This window comes from Balearica regulorum, chromosome Z (assembly GCF_011004875.1).
Source record: "Balearica regulorum gibbericeps isolate bBalReg1 chromosome Z, bBalReg1.pri, whole genome shotgun sequence".
Classification (NCBI taxonomy): Eukaryota; Metazoa; Chordata; class Aves; order Gruiformes; family Gruidae; genus Balearica; species Balearica regulorum.
Window position 1 is genome coordinate 65,907,286 of NC_046220.1, and position 23,699 is coordinate 65,930,984.

Sequence of the window (23,699 nt, forward strand, 5' to 3'; positions counted from 1 at the left end):
TTGCTTTGGTCTTAGTTTCCTTTCCTAACAAGAAGCGAAATTGACCCAGGTGAGAGGGCTCCCACAAAATCCTTTCAGCTGTTGTGATAAGACTGTATTGGAGACTAATAGGTGTAGGAGTTGTGCCTCAGCAACTCCCTGTAGCTACCTTAAATAAAAATCAGTGCAAAACCAGCCGTGTTTGGGAGGGCTCCTGGCTGTAGCCTGTGAGCTCTGAGATGGTGAGACGAAAACCAGTTCCAGCCTGGAGGGTTCATGAGCCATGTAGCATGAGAGTGGTTCTGGGTTAATGTCCCCGTCTCATGACAGTCCACGATGTGGGGTGTGAAAGAATAAAATGTTCACAGGATAGACTGACAGTGCAGGTCTACACTCCTGGAAGACTCAGGCATCCAGTTGCATCTCCTGACCCTCAGTTGTTCCTGATGCTTTCAGTTTCCAAGACCGTGCTCTCCTAAACAAGTCCAATCCTTTATATGTTCCTTCCTGTCTATATGATGAATGATGAGGTACATGGAAACTCCAGTAGCTAGAGATGAAGGATGCTAGCACTCCATTTCTTCAACTGCCTCTCAGCTGCTAGCTGCCGCCCTGCTGAGACTTGGCTGTGACAATTCTGAGCACTCACCCACTCTGCTCCAGCAGAAGGATAAATAGGGTTGTCAAATCCAAAGGAACCCATCCACATTGGCATGGATGGTGAGGAGTGTTCTGTCAGGTGTGGGTACGTCACTGGTCTGAACCTGCCAAACCCCGGCCAGGTATGCAGACATCCACGGCTGGTGAAGCGAGTGCCAGGTGACAGAGCCGAGTAATGCCTCTGTGCGATCCCAACGCAGCAGCACCCCACTGTGTGCTGTCACCATAACACAAGAAGTCAGCACCCAGAAAGACACTAAGACCCTACGTGTAGGATAAGAGGCAAATCACTGATATCAGTAGACACAGAGTAAGGAAACATGAATATACAGCAAGCTTCCTTGTGCAAATACTGAGACTTCTTGCAAGAGGGGTTTAAATCACACAGGTAAATAAGTATGCAATTCAGGAAACTACAGAGCTGCATTCAGCCTATTTTTGTTGTCTTGTCTCCATCTGTCTCATGTACTGGTAAACCCAGCCTCACAGTACACCTGACTGCAGGACTGGAAACCACTTGGGTTTTGTACTTGCCTGCTTATTCAGATCTACAGTCATATGGTTGAAGCACTTGGACAAAAAAAGAAGCATTACATTTTTGTGTGTTTCCCTGTATACATGAGACAAGGGTGTAATGGATGAGACTGCTTGTTTCTCCTGTTCTGGATGGGTAGATCTTCATTTTTTGTGAAGCTGCATTGATTTAGAACATGTTTACAGCATCTAAATAAATAATCAAATGAAAGGTATGAAGGACACATTGGAATGAATACTAGTTGGTGAATAACCCTTGCTGAGTTTTTTCCTTGAAAGAGCAATGATACTATCACATGCACTTTAGTTAAAGTACAACAGCCATGGTTTAATAAGAACCGGAGCCTGAACAAACAAAATTGCATGAAACAACTTGCAGTCTGCTTTTAAAATGTTGGTATCAACTGTGGATGATTTGCAGGCACTTCCTAAGGCATGTTTTTATCAGAGCTGTTCTGAGGTCATTGTGATGTTGGTAGTCACTTTGCAGTCCACAATTCTCTGCTTTTGTAATATCGTTGGTTGTTTTGGTTTGTTTTTTTTGTAGGATGGCTTTTACCTTATCTTTTTTTTTGTAAACTGAACAATAATATTTAGAAAGATAGGAAATAGTTTGTATTTGGTTGTCTTATATATTACAGTTGGAAAAAAGTAATATTTAATTTTTGCCTTTTCACAAGAACAGTATGTATGTTAAGCATGACTGTAGCTTTAAAAAAGATGATTAAAAGACTCATTTGTTTTCGTTTGAAATGGCAACCATTCAACAAGATTTCTGATGAACTGTTAAAGCATGTGCTTGGCCAGGTCTACGGTAGGAACACCTCATTAAAATAAGAATGTCACGTTACAGAAGTAAGATTAATCCAGCAATACCAGTGAAGCTGGTTTTTGTCCTTACATAGCAAGCCAGTTTTCTGTGTTAAATAGGCAATACCCATAGTTTTTGCGGGTGTAGCTGTATCAGTCTTAGGGTGAGTGTGCCATCACAGCAAACTGCAGAAGTTTTTCTTTCTAGATACCTTTAAGTTGTTTGTGAGCAACAGCCTGAGAATTGCATGAGACCTGTGGGGTGATCAAGGAATAAGTGCAGTATTCCTTGTTGTAGCTGGTGGCAAACTGGAAATTTTTACTTGATTTTTTTACCTACTGTGTCTGTCAGAAGTAGCTGCCAGTGTTAAGTAGGCAAGTATTAACTAGATGTGAATTAGGAAAGGGAGAAGAAACCCTGTCAGATAGGTTTAAAGCCAAATCTCTTCCATTCAGTAACAAAAGACCTGTTAGAATTTCCTAAAAATACATTTTAGAAAAAAAAAAATCCTGGTTTTCTTTTCACGATACTTAAATGACAAAGTACTTGTTTGCAGAGAAGTGTTTTGATATTAGAAGAAATCACCTTTGTTGTTTCTCTAGTGTGAATACTTTCATGGATTTAGCACAAGTTGTCTTAGGAAAGGCTTAAACTTCACTGTGTTTTTATCCCATAATACAAGTATCTTTGAGGCATTACGCTGATGTAGCTTGTAAATCTTACTTATGCAAATAGGCTGTGGAAAGGCATCTGCAGTTGCAATAGCTGGGGCAATACCTACAAGTTGTAGGAATTCTGGTGCTGCAGGGCATGAGTGGTTAGCTGGAGCTAGGAACGTGTATGTCTCCATGGCACAATATTGTTTATTAACAGCAGCATTCTTTCAGCATTGGTATTGCATAATTTTAGGTGCATTATTGAAGTGATATGTCCTTGCAATACCTCTGACATGTTTTCTTAAATACCTTTGGACTGAAAGTCTGCATAGCTGCACTGAAGTAGGCATAGCCATGTAAAGGAGATGCGTATACTAGATCACACTGGTCTTTCAAGTCAGATTATTTTTTCTTCTTTGCTTTTTGTAAAGTGTGTTAAAGTGTCTATAAAGCATAAAAGCTTACTGCTGAGGACCATAGGAGCAGCCCTGAGACTCCACTTACAGTAAAACTTGCCAGTTTTAAGTGTTAGTTGCCCTGACAAAGCATCCTTGGCTGGAGCTGCACTTTGGGAATCGGGGAGTGGGTACCAAATGTTTGGAAAATGTCCAGATTCAAAGCCAAAGCATGACAAAGAAGCGGCAGCTCAATGAAACACAAAATAGGGTATAAGCTAAATTGTGCAGCTGAATCTGAGGCTGAGATTTCCACCTGGCTTTCTCACTGCACTTTGCCTGGAGGAGGTGGAGAGGCAGGATGCGGCTTTGTTTGCAGATAAAGGGAAGGAGTGAAGGTGATAACAGTGCTCTGGCTGTTTGGTCGTCATATTGCTCAAAAGCCAGGAATGGATATGTGTAGTGGAAAGAATTGAGGAGAAAGACCAGAAAAGGTAGCAGCAGATCCTCCCCAAGAGCAGTCTCTAAGAAAAAAGGGACGAAAAGATGTAACTGAGTCGCTATGCCATACATGGATGAAATTTTGAGGAAGTCTTTCTCTTTTGTCCTATATCTGATTTATTTTTCACTTTTTTTCATTTCTTTTTTTATGTTTGGAATTGTTATGGCTATCTCACTGTTCTGTACAAGTCACCATATATATACAGTTTACATAATACAGGCATTAAGTGAAGAAGAATAAATGTTTTTTCCCTTCCATAAGTGACAGATCTTGGTTCTTCTCTTCCAAGAGAGGACTCTTCCTAAAAGGAGGTTGGAAGGCTGGTGGTGAGTCTTCTGATGGAGTATAGAACTGATTGGCTCTGGGATTTGCTCACAGTAAAGCCTGAGCAGCTCATGTAAGAGGTGTGTTGGGGTGAGTCCTGGAAGTGAAGTGGTAATTAAATAACTTCTGTTTTATTTTCCACTTCTCCATCCAAATTGTTGTTTCTATGAAATACGAGAATTATTGTAAAGCAAACAAATTGCTGCCAAGGTATTGTAAGGGAACCAATCATTTTAAAAGAGTCCAGGTTATGGCCCTCTTGTGGTGGTATTTTGTGGCTTCTTCCAGAGCTGTTTTGAAAGATTCTTTTTAGATTGTTCCCTGCAAAGTTGGTTGGAGGAGTAATAGCAAGAAAAGCATGCCATTAAAACAGATATGAAAAATATGGAATGTCACAGTTCGCTCCAGGCTTCCTGAGCTCATGTCCAGTGCAAGCTGAGCACACATTTGGTTTGTGTGCCAGCATCTTTTACAGATAGAGAGAGAAACTTTGAGCAAAACACTTTGCTGTCTGTTGAGAAATATACTGCTGTGATGAATTAGCTGAGTGGAGTATGTATTTCCACTAACATTGCAATAATCTAAGCATGATTTTAAAAAATATTACCTTAACCCAGGAAATTTGTTTGAAGCATTTCCAGACCAGAGGTATAAATAACTCTGGTCTGTTGTTTCACAACTTTGCCTGTTGTGATGCAGACCTATTATATGTGCGCATCAATATGCTGTGGATACATACTGACACATGCATAAAACCATGTGTTTTTATGATGTGAGATATCTCTCTCTCTCTCTCTCTCCAGGTAAAGTTAAAACATTGGTTTTAGGGCAAAACTTGAAAAACCTTCTGTTCACATCAGGTACTGTTCACAATAGTAATTTCATGGACGAAACCATGGGATTGTGAATGTGCATTTGATTCTGTCAGTTGCCAAGCAGGATAGAGAGATAACCACCTGAGGTATTCATCATTGCTTTCTGCTAGGGCAACCACCTCCTCAAATCTGTCGTCATAACTGCAGCTGTCATCACACCCTGATCCACTTTTCTCTGATATGAATTAGCTTTTAGCAATAGCTTTTTTGTAATTTGCATCATTTTGCCAGCATTGAATTAGGGGAAAATAAATATATAGTAGAATATTTTAAACAGCAAAATATTTGTTGAAATTAAACTCCATTTACTGCAGGGTTTTGGGTTTTTTTTAAGAAACTATTGGGGTTTTTTAGAAACCATTACATGCATACTCTATCATTACATAGAATTCCTGCAAGAAAACTGTAGGTGAACATCGCATGTTCAACTGTAGGTGAATATTGCAATCTTGCCAGTGTTCCCCAACACATGAGTTGAAATAGAGTGTAATTTTTGTTGCTTGTCCAATTGCTCAGGAGTGTCTATTGAAAATGCTGCAGTTGTAGAGAATACCTGTAAAGATCCTGCTGTGGTATGGTTGAAAATTAGAGGACCGCATTGTGCAATTTCTGGTCTGAAAAAAGTTTAATGTGTTCCTATATGTTCATAGCTAATGCTTATATTATCGCTAGAGGGCAGTAAATACAAACACTGATTTATGTATTTTACTAGAAAGTCCTTTCTTCTTCTTCTTTTTTTTTTTTTTAAATTAATAAATGAGCCTACCTCTTTGTTAAACAACTCAGCTCCTGGGTTTTACTACGTATTTTCCCTAAAATAGTTCAGACCAAGATTGTCATCTCAGTTAGTTCAGCAACAAAAAATTCTCATATTTGATGCATGAGAATTACATATTCCCAAATAAAAAGATCTGTAAAATGATATAGCTTAGGCTATTCCATCATGTTTAATGAATCTAATTCAGACAAGTGGGAAGCTGCCAAGAAAGCCTTTTTAAAGCAATGTAATTATCCTACAGTTAGAATCTTTAAAGCCGAGAGTCCTTCAGAACAGTTAGGGAGTTCTTCCAGTTACAGCCATTGGTTCTCAGCCACCAGTGGAGTTCATTTATTCTTGATACCAGTGTAAAACCCAACTTTGTCTTCACCCCTGCCGCTCACTTGGTGTGTGGCAGCTGATTGCTGCAACTGGAACAACTTGTGTTCATAAAATTCCTCTTTCCTCCCCCCACCCTTTTTCCCCCCTTTTTCTTCTTCTTTTTTAAGAAGTTCTACATTTTCTCTCCTTCCAGTTAGGGATTCTTAGGTGGAACCCAGAGAAGTTTGGTGAGGTTGGTTGATTGAGCGTAGTTTCCTTGTCCCTAGCTGTCCTGCTTCTTTCTCCAGACCAGTTCTGGTTTTTGGCTCAGCTGAGTCCATCCACATGCCCTTGCTTGTTGGATGAAACAACCATTCTTTGCTGCTGTGGTCTCCCAGCAGTGAGCAGACTTTCCTTTCTGTGGGGAGGCTTTCTGCTAGGGTGCATGCCAGCATAAATGCTATACGGAGTTGGCTAATGCTGTGTAAACAGTCTTGTGTTTGTGACCAGTAGGAATTGGATTTGACATGGGTGATTATTGCTGTTCTCTGGAGTGTGGAGGTCAAAAATATTTTTTGATATTTTCAGACAGGCTTCTCATTTGGCTCATGAGATACATTCAGGCTATCTGTTCCTGTTTGTAATGCATACCACCTTGAAAACTAAAATCTGTGATGTGTTCAACTGTCCTCCTCTCTGTGTTATTTTTTGCTGCTTACTAGACAATATGCACTACACCCACCACACTTGTATTCAGGATTGATGCCCAGACATCTCTTTGAAGGATCCTAGTGCAGCTTCATAGTCAATCCAGGGGTTGCAGTTGAGAGTTAAAAATCATTGTTCTCCTGCCCTCATAGCTAAACACATTTCTACTGGAGCTCCCTTATTACTGACTGTGGAAGGAAAGATCTCTTGTCTTTCTATGGGACAGGTCAAAAGTACTGCAACTGAATCAACAGAGTGGCCCTTTAGCCTTCTTCCTATCCTCTTCCTCAAACCTGAGATACTGCCATTTTACTTTCATGTTGACTGAACCTTCCAGAATCTTTGCTTACTGACAAGAGCCAGAAAGGAACACAGATGCTTTATATCAGAGGATCAAGGTTTCTCCTAGGCTGCTGAGGATGTAATTCTGTTCTTTGTTGGTGTGGTGGGTTGACCCTGGCTGAGGGCCAGGTGCCCACCAGAGCCGCTCTATCACTCCCCTCTTTCATTAGACAGGGGAGAAAAGGTACAATGAAAAAAAAACTTACGGGTCGAGATAAGGACAGGGAGAGATCATTTTCTAATTATCATCACAAGCAAAACAGACCGAACTTAGAGAGGGAATTCATCTTATTTATTACTAAGCAAAACAGAGTAGAGGAATGAGAAATAAAACCAAATCTTAAAACACCTCCCCCCACCCCTCCCATCTTCCCGGGCTCAACTTCACTCCCGGCTTCAACCTCCGCCCCCCTCAGCGGCACAGGGGGACGGGGAGTGGGGGTTACGGTCAGTTCCTCACGCGGTGTTTCTGCCGCTTCTTCATCCTCAGGGGGAGGACTCCTCTCATCATTCCCCTGCTCTAGTGTGGGGTTCCTCTCACGGGAGACAGTCCTTCAAGACCTTCTCCAACATGAGTCTCCTCCACGGGGTGCAGACCTTCAGGAGCAAACTGCTCCAGCATGGGTCCCCCACGGGGTCACAAGTCCTGTCAGCAAACCTGCTCTGGCGTGGGCTCCTCTCTCCACGGATCCACAGGTCCTGCCAGGAGCTTGCTCCAGTGTGGGCTTCCCACAAGCCACAGCCTCCTTCAGGTGTCTCCACCTGCTCTGGTGTGGGGTCCTCCATGGGCTGCAGGTGGAATCGCTACACCCCCTCATCCTCCCTCCATGGGCTGCAGGGGCACAACCTGCTTCACCATGGTCTTCACCATGGGCTGCAGGGGAATCTTCCTCCAGTGCCTGGAGCACCTCCTCCCCCTCCTTCTGCACTGACCTTGGTGTCTGCAGAGTTTCTTACATCTTCTCACTCCTCTCTCTGGCTGCAAAAGCTCTCTCTAACTGTTTTTTCTCTTTCTTAAATATGTTATCACAGAGGCAGTGGTTGGCTTGGCCTTGGCCAGCGGTGGGTCCGTCTTGGCGCCGGCTGGCATTGGCTCTGTCAGACACAGGGGAAGCTTCTGGCAGGTTCTCACAGAAGCCACCCCTGTAGCCCCCGCCTCCGCGACCAAAACCTTGCCACGCAAAACCAACACAGTTGGTAATGTGTTTCTGTATCTGAAGCCATATCCTGGATCTTCGGAAAAATGAGCTTTCCTTGAATGTCTTGTATTCCATAGGTCCAGTCTGTATGCTTTACAGTGGTTTACAGGCTATAGGTCCTTCTAGCAAGTTGTGATCGTCAATGTGACAGGTAAATAGAAGGATGAACACCTCCCTAATATTCGTGAAATCTGCGTGCCTTTGGCCACACTTGGAATGATTAAAAAACCCAAATCTAATAATGAAATTCTTAACAGGCTTGTTGAACAACAATAAAATTTAGGTTAATAGCAATTTTTTTCTGACTATGGCAATGGTACAGAGCTTTATAGAGAAGCAAGAAATAGTTTGAGTGCTGACGGCTCCAGAAGTTTGCACAGAGGTAGGGATTACTGCTTCCATTATAAGAACAACATTTGAGGTAATTCACTGCATTCCTGATTTCATCACAGATGCACGGCTTTTTAATTCTTAAAGTTGCTTTCAAGAAGAGCATGTTCATAGAAGATGTATAAACAGCCTTTGTGATACAAGTTATTTAGAAGGCAAAATTTCTAGAATGAGCATCTGCAATAGATAGGTTAAGTTGTCGTATACTCATTGGGCCAAATGGATTACTGAATCCCCTGTGTCTCTCAGATGGCTAATTTGCACATAACTGTAGAAGTATTGAACTCACTGACTTGTGCTTGACTAATACATGACTTGTATTTGGCTAAAACGTATCTTCCAAAAAGACTGCTTTTCTTGATTTGAAGATACCAAGCAGCAGAGAATCTACCACTTCATTGCTACACTGGTGTATGCTGACTTCATAATTCTCATTGGTGATCCATGTGTCTTGTTAGTAGTTTGATCTGATTTCAGCTGAGTTGGTTTGAGGCGGCTTCAGCTGCCTTCCATTGCTTCTCCTTGTTTCCTTGGTGCTAGTGAACCAGGTTTGGTAGACTGTCTTTCCTTTGTCTCAGTTCTACACAGTAGCTGTATTCTCTTTTTAAGTTAAACAGCTTGAGGGTTTTTTCTTTTATTATAAAACTTTTTCTCTATCCTCTGAATAGTATTTGTAATTTTTTTCCTACACGCTATACATGACTGCCTTTAGGAAAACAGAGACATAAGAGTTGTATGCACTATTCCATCTCCGGAGTCACCAGAATGATGTGTTTAGAGTGTCTCTCATTTTATTTAGCATTACAGAAGATGCAGATTTCTTGGGGATCACAGTATTGCTAGAAGATGTCCTTTTGTGACTCTCTAAAGTCTTCAGGGTTTCTACTTTCTTCAGTGTAGTCTACCATTTTGTACTCATGGACTGTGCTCCTTATTGCTGGGTATGTTTGCAGTCAGGTTCCTTGAACTGTAGTTTACATAAATGGTGCCAACATACTGAACAAGTGAGGCTGCTGTCAGTGACTTCCACATCCTTGTAGTTTATCTCCCCCCCCAATTTTTCTGTTCTCTTGGAAGTTTTCACACTGGAAGCTTTCATAGTAGTGACTTAGTTCCAGATCACCAATGAAGAAATTGAATACCATAACATAGGCTCTGCAAGACCTGAGACTAAGTTAAAACTGTCCCATTAGATGAAGACAACCTGTTGATGGTTGTTAGAAGAAATGGGTCAGTAATCAGGTTCTTAACACATTTCATGTGCCCTATTTCAACAGTGGGAGTGCTGTTACAGAATATTATACAGTACTAAATCAAATGCCCTACAACAATCCAAGAATATTATATGTTCAAAGACAGAAAACTATATGGACTGGCATTAATTACGTTCATATGTCTTAGTTCTTTATCAAGCAGATGCCTAGAATATGTGTATTTCAGCTTTTCCATTATTTTACCCAGGACTGATGTTTTGTTAAGTGGCCTGAAGTTACCCAGCCATCCTGCTTGCAAATTCTAATTGGCACAATGTTAACATTTTTGCAGTCTTTCAGAATTTACTAAAGCTGAACATCACAGCTCCTGGGATCTCTGCCACCTCTTTTTATGACTCCTGTGGAGAAAGTTGTCCAGGCTTGTTGATTAAATAATGGCTAACATTTCCTGTGGGTATTAAGAGGCTTCATCATCTTTCTGTCTTTCAAGGTCATGGTTTTGATTCTTTCAGAACACACAACAGTGCTCATTAAAAACTTCCTTTTTTTCTGAATTATTTTAATACTCAGTTACTGTCATTTCAAATTATACCTTTCTCATTTCCATATGATTTGCTTGATTGGAACCATTGGAGAATCACAGACTCACAGCTTCGTAGGGGTTGGAAGGGACCTCTGGAGATCATCTAGTCCAACTCCCCTGCTAAAGCAGGATCACCTAGAGCAGGTTGCACAGGATTGCATCCAGGCAGGTTTTGAATATCTCCAGAGAAGGAGACTCCACAGCCTCTCTGGGCAGCCTGCTCCAGTGCTCGGTCACCTTCAGGGTAAAGAAGTTTTTCCTCATGTTCAGATGGAACTTCCTGGGTTCCAGTTTGTGCCCGTTGCCCCTTATCCTGTCGCTGGGAAGCACTGTAGAGAGCCTGGCCCCATCCTCTAGACATCCATCCTTTAGATATTTATAAGCGTTGATGAGATCCCCTCTCAGTCTTCTCTTCTCCAGGCTAAACAGACCCAGCTCTCTCCGCATTTCCTCATATGAGAGACGCTCGAGTCACCTCATTATCTTATTATGAAAGTGATAAGAAAAATGTCATTATTCCCTTTTCCCCCCATGTTTTATCTTCATGGGTGCGTGTGTGTATGAAAACAAGAATTTCCCTTTCATATTGCTGGATTTCCACTTATCTCTAACTTCTGCTTTTCTTATCTTGAATTACTCAAAGTATTTAGTTGTGTGTAGCAGCTATTTGCTGTGCGCTCATCTATCCACCATGACCTCCTCTAAAGCTAATTATTCACTCATTCCAACCTGAGAATTGAGGATGAGAATCGACCAAAATGATTAGTGTAAATCGGTGCTGGTGTGAATTTCCCAACTATAAATTTCTAAGGTCATACTTTTACATGTAGCCAGAGGGCAGGCTTTCTGAGTCAGTGAAGTTTTACTAGTAAATGATATCACAGCAATTGGTAGTTTTATGAGGTTGAGGATGTGTATCTTGGAAAAATCATACAAATTAGTATCAGATGTAATATCCTATTATCAGTATAGTTAATATGCAGCTAAAATAAATTCTTTGAACATATGTGTACATTGGAGGAAAATGGTTTTTCATGGTTTTATATCAAAATTATCTAGGTAATAGCTCTATAAATACCATCCTTCAATAAATTCAATAAAATATAATTCATTAACTCTTATAGATGGGTTTTTGTGTCATGCATTGGTGGGGAATAAAAAAAATTCAAGAAAGGGTTGTTTTTAATACATGCTAAATAACTAGTGTAATTTACATAGTGACCATTGTAAGTATTCCTTATCTGAAACAAGTTCTGTGCTTTTGGGGACAGTTCTTAATAAGAGTTAAGGAGAAACCAGCATTTAAAGTAACAATGTAAGAGAAGTGATTTAAAAAATTAGCTTTCCAATGGCTGTTCATACTGCGTGTTCCAACTGAGCTTTCATACCCACATGTTTCACTTGTTAAGTATCCAGAAGTATAATGGCTGTTATTTTACCATTTTCTAAGTCATGGTTGAAATTGCCTTCTGAAGGGAGGCAGCATATTTTCGATTATCAGTGTTGATGCTGAGTAGGTGGCAGTAGTGCTCTCTCGCGGGTGATCAGAAAACAATGCAACGCAGATGTAGATAAGGTTTATCTTCAGTGTTACAAAGCTGAGCTGGAAGAATTGGGAGAAATATTTTCCAGAAATACTCTTTAGGCTATTTTGATGTCTTGCTGAGTCTCTAATAACCTAGGTCTGTTTTCAAGACTTAATCTACCTGTATAGATCCAGGACAAGTATAACTGTGCGTATTATACAGAAAATGCATCAGTAATGTGTTCATTCACGTGTTTTTTCTATTACCTATTTTAAGGAAGACAACATGCTTTCCATATGAAAATACGTATGTGCTGGATGAGCTGTTGACTGTGTGCAGTTGTCACATTGCTATACATTCCTCTCCTGTAAGGAAGAAATTTGTTACCATCATATTTTGCCCTATTGATTTTTGCCGGTTCAATTCCTTCTCAAGCACTTGGTATTGCTGACATTGCTGTGTAACATCGCTTAGAGAAGTAGATACAACTTCAGCCAAAACTCCTCTTATGAATGTTGTCCGTCAGCATCTTCCAGTAAATCAGCAGTGTGGGCTTAGGCTGAACACTGCACCTCACCCAGCTTGTCCTTAGACATTTGCCCGTTGTCATATTGGGAAACTCTCCCTTCTTTTGCTACAACAAAGACTCAGATTTGCCGCAGTAGTGCATATGCCTTGCACAGAGTGGCGCAAGATAATGCATTCCTCCTTTTAAGTTTTGGTCTCTGAATGGCAGATGGTGGGATATTTTATTTAATGCTCTGAATCAGCTCACTGACACATGACACACTCCACCTTCAATTAATCCCTTTTTCCCCCTATGATTTATAGCTGTAATTGATAATACTAATCTGCCAAGGGAGAAAGGACAAGAGTTGAATAAATACAGTGAGAATTTGAGCACTTTTATTATTTCAATTCTGAATTTTCCATGGAAACTTAACATTTACTGGGAATTGTAAGACACTTGACTTGTTTTATCTTAATAATAAGTGCTTTTATATCTTAAAATAAAAAAAGCAGTAGAAACTGGCAGACTGGCCCAGTGGTCTAAGATCAGTTTTTCAATCTAGATGGCGTAAAAGCTGAAAACGTTTTCGTTGTTACTGTATGTCACAGACTGCTCAAGAAACCTGATAGCTCTATTTCTGTTGTTTTCCCTTCACAAAACCCTCAAAATATACTTCCTTTCCATATGAAAAATTAAAACAGCTAGACAATCCACATAAATACACACAATACTAATTTTAACTGCTTGGATGGCACATCCATTGAAGAGAGCTGGCAAATGCTGCTGAAATGAGGAGACCTTAACCCAATTATTTTTGAAAGGCATTTGAATGCTGTAGGCGGGGATGCCATTATTAAATGGCATTTGCCTTAAAAAAAACCACAAACAAACAAAAAAAACAAACCATGGCCAGGAGAGTGTCCGGTGCTGGCCAATGGGAAATTGCCGTACATTATATCACCAGCCCCTGGGATTTATATCTTTTAGGGTGACATACTATTGGCTGCTAGTTAGGCTCTATGGGAGGGATTACTGGCACTGTTTGTGGCTTCCCCTTCAGGTCCTTATTTGGTAGCTGTTGATAGAGCAAGTCTTTCCAGCAGCTGAGCATCTTGACATACATTATTCATTAAGTCCTGGTGTTCAGGAAATATGCATATCCCTAGCTCTTCAGATATTTCTTCAGCTCGTACAATATGTCTCTTCAACGTTGCCTCTGAGTGCTTGGAGTTTTACAAATGGCATTTATACAATCGGAAGACCATGCGGTTGGATTTCATTTCAGTATGCCTCCTGTGCACACAGTTGCTGAGAACCTGAAGATCAGCAAAAAGAATTAGGAGAGAAAAGAAGGAATCTTTCTTCTTGGAAGTCTTGCAGTATCAGATAGCAAAGAACTGATTAGCTTAGTATAGTAGTATAGAAAAAAAAATCAAAAATGCCTGAGGCAAACTATTTACTCTCAGTTTCTTGGGGCTACATAAAGGTAGGATTTTGTTTTACGTTTTAAGAACCTTCATTTGTGATGCATGATTGCATGATCACTGGATAGCACGAGTATTTGTGGGTGATATGACTATGAGTAATATGAATACAAAGTAAAAAATCAAAAATCAAGCCTTGCTCAGCAGTGAGAATGAACTGTACGGTATACAGTCTTTCGAGACACTGTGCTAGGACTTTTAAAATAATGTTGCTTCAGTGGATAATCAAACTAAGTCTAAAGCCAAAGAAATCAGAGGTTTGTGTTGTTTTAAAAAAATATTGCTACAAAACTGTATTTCTAGACATTAAAAGATTTCAAAAAAAACCCCTCAAAACTGAGATACCATACAATAGGAGAGAGCATGAGTAAAGAGGTTGATGATAATGGGTGAATGCATGACTCATACTGGGTTTAATAGCTGAAGAAATGTGAAATTATCAACAGTATTTTTTGGTAGCCTCTGTGTGTGTGACAGCTTATTGAATAAAACAGTGGAAATTATCATCTTCTAATACCGATCTACATTATTATGTAGAACAGCTTTGAAATATCTTGAAACTGTGCAATACTGCTAGAAAATGGAATTAAATAAGATTTTTATTTCTTTTATGGAAAAGTTTTACACCAAGGAATTAAATCAATATGCCTGTCAACACACAGAACTGCAATTCACTTAATACAAAACCATGTTTAGGCTTTGTTTTAGCCCTGCTTACATGTTTGTGCTCAAAAAAAAAATACTGTTGCCTTTATAATTGTTATCAAGTGTGCAAAAAGGGAAGAAGAAACATGATCCTATGCTTGAAATACAATTACTGTTCCAAATAATCCCATTTTAAAGAAAATTCTGTTTTTTCCTGAACTAAATAATGAAAGTGTTGAATTAAATGACTAAAAATAATACAGGCATTATATTCACACATGACTGAATCTCTTATGCTTACATGTATTAATATCTACTTTTATAATAGAATATTTTTTTAAATAGAGATGGAAAACCCTTATTAGGTCATTGTGTCTGATTAGGTCATTGTGGCTATTCTCTGCTAATGCAGAATTGTTACAGTACATTCTCAAGAATTTTGATCAGTTATCTGTGAAGAAATTGGATCCCATTATGCTAGCTAGGTAGATTTCTTTCTCATTTACCAAAAAATAAGATGAAATTACTTTTCATTCAGCTAAAAGTGAGGTATTTATTGTAATTTGCTTGGAAGTATTTCCTGCATTTCCAGGCAGCTGGTGTCAAGTTCCTACTTCCTAAATTAGAAAAATTCAATCACCAATCTTCAAACAATTGTTCACTCTTACTGTTAGCCTTTAAAATTGATAGATTTTTTGCTAATTGAAGTTCAGCAGAGAGCATGGTAGCTGTAATTGATTACACATGGGAGAAAAAAAAGTCTTCCATATAGACAGTGCCCTATACTGTCTACAGACAAGGATTTTCATTAAGAAGCTAAATAGTACTTGAACACAACTATAGTACAGTGCTTTTTGAGTTCACACTATACACATTATAGGAAGAATGTGAAGAGAGGCAAAGAAGATCTGCTTTTTATGACATTTAGAACAGAATTATTTAGGGTATTTATGAAATTCTAAGGAAGAATGAAACATGTTAGTCTCAGAGATCATTATATATTTTTACATGCCTTACTACACAGGTATTTGCAGGCTGCACTTTATTATCTTCTTTTAATTAAATTTTGGAGTATGGTTGTCATGCGGAGTATTTACCCTTGGCTTTCATTGAGTATCTTTCCTTGAAACAATGAGCACCACTATCACAATGCCAGGCTTTGAGATTTGTACCTCACTATAGCTTATGTATAAAAACCAGTGTGTGACCTTGATATATATTAAACGTGTGGGCTTCCAACCCAAATTTCAGTTTTTAAGAATGCTGTTTATGTATTAAGAATGCTGCTAAAATCAAAGATAGTTTTGCATTGATAAGCAATATAAACAGAAACCTTATATTTATTTGTAAGGCTGGCCTATTTTAAGTTCCTTGTCTTGTTTTTGTAGAATGCAAGACTTTACAAATCCAGTAAAATAATGATTTTATTCTTTTATGAGTTGCAAATGTCTTATTTTAAAATCATATTGATAGATGAGAAACAAAATATAGTCTATGCAAGTTTAATGTTCCAAGTATTGAATGCATGTTCCATGGATGTATTCTATTCATGTAAGCTTTTAGAAATGTTGTCTAGAAAACAGGCAGCCAGAAAGGTTGAAACTGGCATCTGTTGCCATGTGGGTTTAGGAGCCAGTGCAATGAGAGGCTCTGGATGCTATTTTGCCCCCAGACCCCATGTATATTTATCCTAGGTTGACAGCAGTAATATATATGCAGAGAGATGTACACATTGGGCTTCAGCACAGAAGGACCTGAATTACTAAGCTTGATCCCTCATTCGCAACCTGTTCTTTGGAGATGACCACTATTTAGAAAACTGTTCTTGTCTCATCATTGTATGCATGTTTATTCTCATGTATTAGAGTTCTCTTTTTATCAGACTTCCTAGGTTTTTAAAGGGAGGTGAAAATGCACATGTACTTTTGTCACTTTGGGAGATTTTTAATGTTACTTGATTACTGTATCTGTGTTTGCATTTTGGGTTCCCCCCTCCCCCATACTGAGAGTAAAATAAAAACGTTAAAATCAACAGGAACAAATTAAATGAAAAAAACCCTTGCTTATGGAATTATTTTTAGGATTTTTTTTTCAGGTAATAGTTTACTGCTCTGTTGCAGTGACATCAGTATTCAGCAGTGAAGAACTGTATAATTGGCTTAATGGACATTTTATAGCCTATCCATTTCCAGGGGGGATTTCCTAGGTTATAGTCAAGGGCTGTGATATTCCAAAGGCATAGATATGTGTCATTTTTCCAATCTAACAATGCCTAGCATTAACATGGGAAAATCTTTCTTTCTAAGTAAGAATATAATACACGCATAGATCAGCCAAAACCCCTCTGCTTCCTCCCCATGCTGAGCTGACAATATCATAATTAAAGTGCATGGTGTAAATGTTTATTAGTAACAAGAGTTTTGATGTGTTATGATTAATTTTCTTCAACCAGAAAAGTATATGGCATAAAATTTCAAAATTCTTCTTTAAAATACTATCTTTAACATTTACTATTAGTGACGAGGTGGTTTCACATCTTGTTTGACTTGCTATGAGTAGAGTTCTAAATGTTATTTGTGAGAGGACAAATGATGAGAATATAGACAGTCTAGCCGAGTTTCAGGCACTTAAGAGGCATCCACTGGATGCCTGAAACAGTGTTGACCCACAGATGTAAAAAACTTTGCTGATTTGCAGTAAGATCTTGTGGGAGCCATGTGAGAGGTAGAGTTTCATTATAAAGTAATAATGTGGGGGTGTATAAACATGTGGAAAGTTGACGCTCTTTGAAGCAGCAACTATGTGTGGGTACACTTGGACCCGAATGCAATCCTTGACAAATAGGTAAAATCAGGAAAAAGTAGGGGCTTTGGGTTTGGTTTGGTTGTTTTTTCCTTAGATTCCCTCTCCCTGCCCCCCCACCCTCCAAAGGGTAAGTTAGTAAACAACAGAGGATTAAGTAACATACTGATATACTGAACCAGGCTATAATCAACAAAAATGTCTGAACATCTCAATCACTGTTCATCTCTCTTGCTTTTTTTTTAATGCACTCAAAGAGCGTTATTGTTCTGCATCAGAAACTGCTGCCTGCATATATTCTTCAGCTTACCTGTTTTGATGTGGATGATGGTCGTAAGGCGTTGTCATATAATTATAAAATCAGAACAGTTCTTTAAACTCCTTAGTACAGATGCTTTGAAAATAAATGTCAATTAAAGTCTTGTTGGTGTCATGTCAGCAACATGTGAAAGAGTATGAGGAAATCAAACTGCTACAGTTCTTCAAAGCCAAAGGCTTCTCCCATGGAATTCACTGTTAGCAGGAGGGCCTCGCAGAAGCTGAGGAATCATATAATCGTAGAATCATAGAATGGTTTGGGTTGGAAGGGACCTCAAAGATCATCTAGTTCCAACCCCCCTGCCATGGGCAGGGACACCCTCCACTAGACCACGTTGCCCAAAGCCCCATCCAACCTGGCCTTGAACACTTCCAGGGATGGGGCCTCCACAACCTCACCACCCTCACAGTAAGGAATTTCTTTCTAACATCTAATCTAAATCGACCCTCCTTCAGCTTAAGGAACTTGTTTTACTGTCCACCCATGTTCAGCAGCAACACAGACTGTTCTGTAGGTTCCATGCTGTTGGTTGAACTTTTACGTTCTGGTGACTTACGGGGTAATGGGAGGTGGGAAGACAAGATTTTCCATCAGACTAGAGGGGAACATAGCATTAGAAAAGACTGCCATGCACCTTCCATTTGTTGTGGACATCTGTACAATAAATATTTAGTTGGAAATTGTTGAAGAACATACACTCCATAAGTTTCACAAGATGATTCCTAGTATGCAATAACAAACCTCCCTACCTACTCCCCACAATCAAATTTATGATTTGGAGGGAAAAAAAAAAAAAGTCCTTCCTATTTGTTGTGTCAGCTGCAGAAAAAACATAGTGCAAACAAACATGAATTTGTTCTCCTTTCAAAGCTGGGAAATTTTTAAGGAGAGTTCCTGAAGAGTATGTACCAGTGGGAACTAGGTGGTCTTTTTCCAAAGTGCAAAACATGACCCAGTAGTGTTGCTCTGGAGCAAAAACAACATTGCAAAGTTGGGCATCCTCTAAAACGGTTTACTAGGAAACAACCAGACAGACAAGGACCTATTTAGTTGGTGTCCATAGTTCTAGCTAGATTGAATTAAGGAAGAGCAAATATTGGAGTGGTAATGGAAATTAATGCAATTTTGTCAATTTCTGACATTTTATAAAGATTCCTATATATTTAATTTAAAGCTACAGTTTCTGGATACCATCTGGAGACAAGCAATTCTATGAGATCTTAATTTTTTGCCTTAAATAATTCAGTTTCTCACCTTTGTGGGTACAAAAGAAAAAGCATGCAAGCATGACTGAAGTGTGTGTTAAAAGTTTAAAGAAAGGCTTTTAAAAATACTTCTAGATTTTTGGACCAGTCACTTTACTGCTTGGCAAGCTTGGCTTGTTTTTTTAACATTTCACACTGGTGGCAAACATCAGACCTCACTGTAGAAGTTGATACTGGTTTAATGCAGAATGTATAGCCCTGTACTTCATAGTATGTATAACTGTATTTGCAGTATGGTTCTAGTTTTCAGAAATGTGTTGAACACTTGCTAGCACATAGCTATATCTGAGATCAAAGCTGAGCCCCTGGCTTGCGACTAAAGTAGGAGTCAGTCTTTGTAGCAGGAACTTCCTGAGCTGATGGCATGTCAAGATGGCAGGAAAATGCAGTGGCTAATGGTTAGAGTGTTATATTAAAGGTAGTTTTTATTTGGCACACTGTGAGCAATACAGTAATTGATGACTTACAAAGACATTGTGAAGAAAATAACACCTTTCACTATGCAAGGCCTCTTTGACGAAAGGGCTTTGATGATTCCAGTGGGATGGAAAGGAGGTGGTTAATGTTTAGTCTAGTGCTTTATCTCGTATAGAATAATAAATTACCAGTTTTCAACGCAGATGAATGTTTACAGGGATATGTATACTAGGGTAGCTATTGCTTGATGTCATAAATAGTCATAACTGGGTGAACAAGGTGAAAGGTGATTCTGAAAATGGCACAAATCATTTGGCTTTAAGAGAAAGGATGACTGAGAAATCTAACAACAAAATGAAAGGATGGCACAATGGGAAGCAAAATTCAGTAGTGACAGATGGATGCTAATTTACATTGGCAAGAGTTGTTTGACTTGCTAATAAATATTGCTGAGTTCTATTTGTTGATAATATCAGGGCAGAGCTATAGTCAATGAAAATGCATGTAAGACAGCTAGAGCTGTATTATGCAATTAACCTGTCAAACACAATGCCACAAGATAATGTTTAACCCTGGAGTCTAGAAGGAATCAAGAAAGGCTCAATGATGAGTGCCTAATCAATTACACATTTCATGGAATGTTAATATCCATTTCTATCCTAAAGAGTGCCTAGAGTGAATTGCTAACTTAGAGGGAAACGGAAGGTATGGGCATTTTCTATGCCTATGTTTCATACAGATACTGGCAATTTTCTGAGACTGTGGAATGGTCAAGTCATTGGGCTGATTCAGTATAATAACTTTAACTTAAAGACAGGAAAACCTACCTCTAAGCATATTGGTGTGTAGGAAATCAGTAAGATATTTTGATTGTTTTCAGCAGTGCTGTCAAATATATTTGAGTGAATTTGTGGTGGGAGGTAAGACAAACTTGAAATATTACAAAATGAATTGCCAAAAATGGACAAATAGATTAATTTACAAATATGATTTGAAAACCCTAGTAGAGAAGGGGTCTTATGTAAATACATTTGTATTTTTTCTCCAAATTAAAAAATTGAAAAGACAGTAATATTGACTATTTATGGGTATACTTATGTCTTACAGTTTTCAGTTACTAGTGCCTTAGTAATTGAATCACTGTGGAGTATTTTAGGAGGTTAAGAATTATGTTGTCCAATCCATGAATAAGTTAGTAGAGTAGAGCAATGTTACATATGACTTTTACTTTCATAGTTATCTTAGTGCAGTATATATTGTCTTGCCCTTTCCCCAATTATAAATTGAGTGCATTTTCTCGTCCTAATTAAAATACATCTTGATTGCTAACTTCACACTTCTGTTTTGTTTTCCAGTTTAAAAGAATGCTCAACCGGGAGCTAACCCACCTATCTGAAATGAGCAGGTCAGGCAATCAGGTCTCAGAATATATATCAAACACGTTCTTAGGTAAGACTATGATGGGAGTTAACTTTTTTGCCTTTTGTTTTTTCTATTTCTCTCTGGGCTGCGATAGAACTTAAAAGCAAGTAGCTTTCCATATTAATTTCTCTTTTCAGAAACTGTACATTTAGTATCTCATTGTTCAGTGTTGGGGCAGAGGGATCACGTTAGATCCATTTCCTCACAGCTCAGTTTGTGTATGTGGTTTCCCTGTGTGCGTAGATAAATATTCATATACATATTTTCATGTAACATTACAACTACTATATTGCTACCATATTAAGAATATAATATATAATGAATTAATTATATATTAAAAAGAATACTTCCACTCTGTTTCCCTTATGAAAGTTACTGTGAAGTGGTTTCAGTGTGCTGGAAGCACACAAGCACAAGTAACCTCATAAAATCTCGTAACACACAGTTCTGGTGCTTTGGTATTCCCTGCCTGCACATGGGCAGGTGGCTGAGTATGACTAAGTTAACATCTGAACAGACTGCTGCCAGGAGAATTTGTGCGTTTCAAGAGCTTGCATGGTGGAATGTGAGCAGTAAAAAAGGCCTGACACAAAAGAGTATGGTTCCTCCTCTATGGCTTTGCAGAACTATGTATGTTTTGGGGTTTTTTTTGCTAAAACTGGTGAAAATGCATAAAACTTGGTTCCATACTGTTGTTTTTGAACATGAAGATAAAGAAAATATACCAATCTCAAGCATGTTTTGAGCAAAACACCATTAGTTCATAAAGACTGTGTGTATAAGGGGAGGCATGGCTGAATACATCTAAATTAGGATAAGAAGCACTTTAAAAGGTGCCAGTCACATGTATTAATGTTGGATTTATTTGTGTGAGACACTGTAGCTGGTGCTTTTTGTGTTTTTTGAAAGAAGCAGGTATTTTAAAGTACATTTTATCCTGCTTGTCACCATATCCTAAACAGATTGCTTAATGTGTCCATTCAGTTTACCCATGACTGCAGTAGCATGCCCGAGCACTGCGGCACAGCAGGGTTTCAGACAAGAAGGCAGGGATGAGCTTGGTCATGGAGAAGCAATATTGCACAGCTTCAGGAGCCCTGAAAGTCACAATGTAGAGTTATCTGAGAAGATGACCCACTTAGGCTGAAAAGACTGAGATACTGGTTTCTGCTTGCTTTTACTTGAAAACTTCAGGCTCGTTTTGACAGGGTAAGGAAATGTGCCTGGCAGCCTTTCACATGAGACCTCAGTCTTGAGCAGAAAGAGGGCTGGAAGGGCAATTGTTTTTAACTTACTGAGCCATCGGTATTGTTTTGTGGCTGCATGAAAACCTAGGATACTTAAAATTGTAGGTGCAAGAGGAATACAATGGGGAAAATACCTCATGTACAAAATTATTGCTTAAATACGGTATTTTCAAAATATGCAGTCTAAGTATATAGATTCTGAGCAACAATGTGAAGAGGGAAAATATTCTCTCCATAGAAAATTTGGATGAATTTATTTAGTTGACTTTTTATTTTTAATAATAAATGATCTATCTCCTGAATATCTACAGACTTTCTCACATTTGAAAGTGAGGAACATGTCATGAGAAAACAGGTTTTTCTATTCTTCTTATTCTTAAAAAAAAAAAGAAAGATATTTTCCCAAGGAGGGCTATGTGACGTGTGGGAAGTTATTCATAACAACAACAAATGTATTCCTTGTGTAAGAATTAAGGCTTCTACATTGAGTATAATAGTATGCAGGGTTTTTATTTTTCAGTGTCATTAACCTGTTTTCCTATGAATGTAAAATGTAAGAGGACCTGCCAATGCGCATAGCACAACTAGGGTCAAAATGGCAAGCTGTCTTTTCTGGATGCTCAGATGGGTGCAGGATCCTTTGCCCTGTGTGCTTGTAGTTACAAAAGCAGAGGCAGTCCCGTGGAATTCTTCCGGAGATCTAAAGTCATTCAGACAGACACTTCCTTTCGCTTGAGTTAGCCTGACAGCTCAGCTTACGAACCTCCCTTTGATGGGTCTAAACTTTGTGCATATGACCGAAACCATAAACATCAAAGCACGAACACGAGTCACTGTTCTCATCTGTTGTCGGTTTGCGCCAGTCAAGAGTTGCTGCACTCCGCCTCCCCCTTTTCTTGATTGTCTGTATGAGGAGAGTGGTGAGGTATGGCGGGGGCAATTGGGGAACTCAGTGCCGCAGGCTAAACCTTGGTGACATTTCCACAGTCTCTTCTTCGCTGTGAGTGGTTTGGAATTCGAGGTGTCCAGTAAATGTGGCTGCTAAAGGGTAATTAAAAAAAGGAAATGCAAAAAAGAAAGTGAAGAAGCAAACACAATAACAATCTGGGAATTAGAAATGGATTTGCTACCCCTCATCTGGTTTAAATGTCTTTATTGAAAATGACCATTGCAGGAAGAGAAAAATAGACATGGGTTTTTAAAGAGCCCAAATATTTGAAGGTGTTTTGTGGGGGGTTTTGTGGTTTTGTGTTTGTTTGCTTTTTGTTTTTTTTTTTTTTAATTTTTGTTCTAAAGTGGTTTTTAAATCATAGTTTTTGCTAGGCTCCTGTATTAAAAACATCTGTTCTGGATTTTCCTGGTTTTGCTGGAATATTCTTTGAAGACTAGAAAGTATGCAGGTACATTTCAAGAAAGAACAGATAATTTGGAGGGAGTCATTAAAACTCTATGTTGAAATATAGTATGAATAAAAATAACAAAAATTAATGTAAATTCTTTTGCAGCAGGAATCTCCTTTTGGCAGGAGAGTCCTTTGTTGTGCTAACCTGGGTTTCTTTGGGGCCTGCAGATGTCTGCAGTGCTCTACACCCCCATACTATTACTGCAGAGATCAGCTGTAAACAGCCCAAATATACTTTTACTCTCAGTTTAATCCTTGTCTAAAGTTTTGCTGGCACACATGTTGATGAGGTATATGAAGTGATGCCGCTGATACTGCTACGGAGGCAAAAGCCCACAGTGAAATGTTGGGTTTTAGCAAAACAGTCCTTTTGTTGATATGACTTACTCTGGTTGGGAGGTACAGAAAT

General features: G+C 38.9%; 1 protein-coding gene across 7 annotated transcripts in view; it reads left to right on the forward strand.

The window, feature by feature from the left end:
* PDE4D (phosphodiesterase 4D) overlaps positions 1 to 23,699 on the forward strand; it is a 418,117-nt gene that overhangs the window by 381,195 nt on the left and 13,223 nt on the right. For 6 of the 7 annotated variants that reach the window (XM_075739986.1, XM_075739987.1, XM_075739990.1 and 3 more), the window contains exon 7: positions 20,575 to 20,668. In XM_075739986.1, coding sequence (XP_075596101.1) covers positions 20,575 to 20,668 — 94 coding nt within the window. Of the gene's footprint in view, positions 1 to 13,082; positions 13,774 to 20,574; positions 20,669 to 23,699 lie in introns of those variants that run through there. The other variant, XM_075739992.1, reaches the window with a different exon arrangement.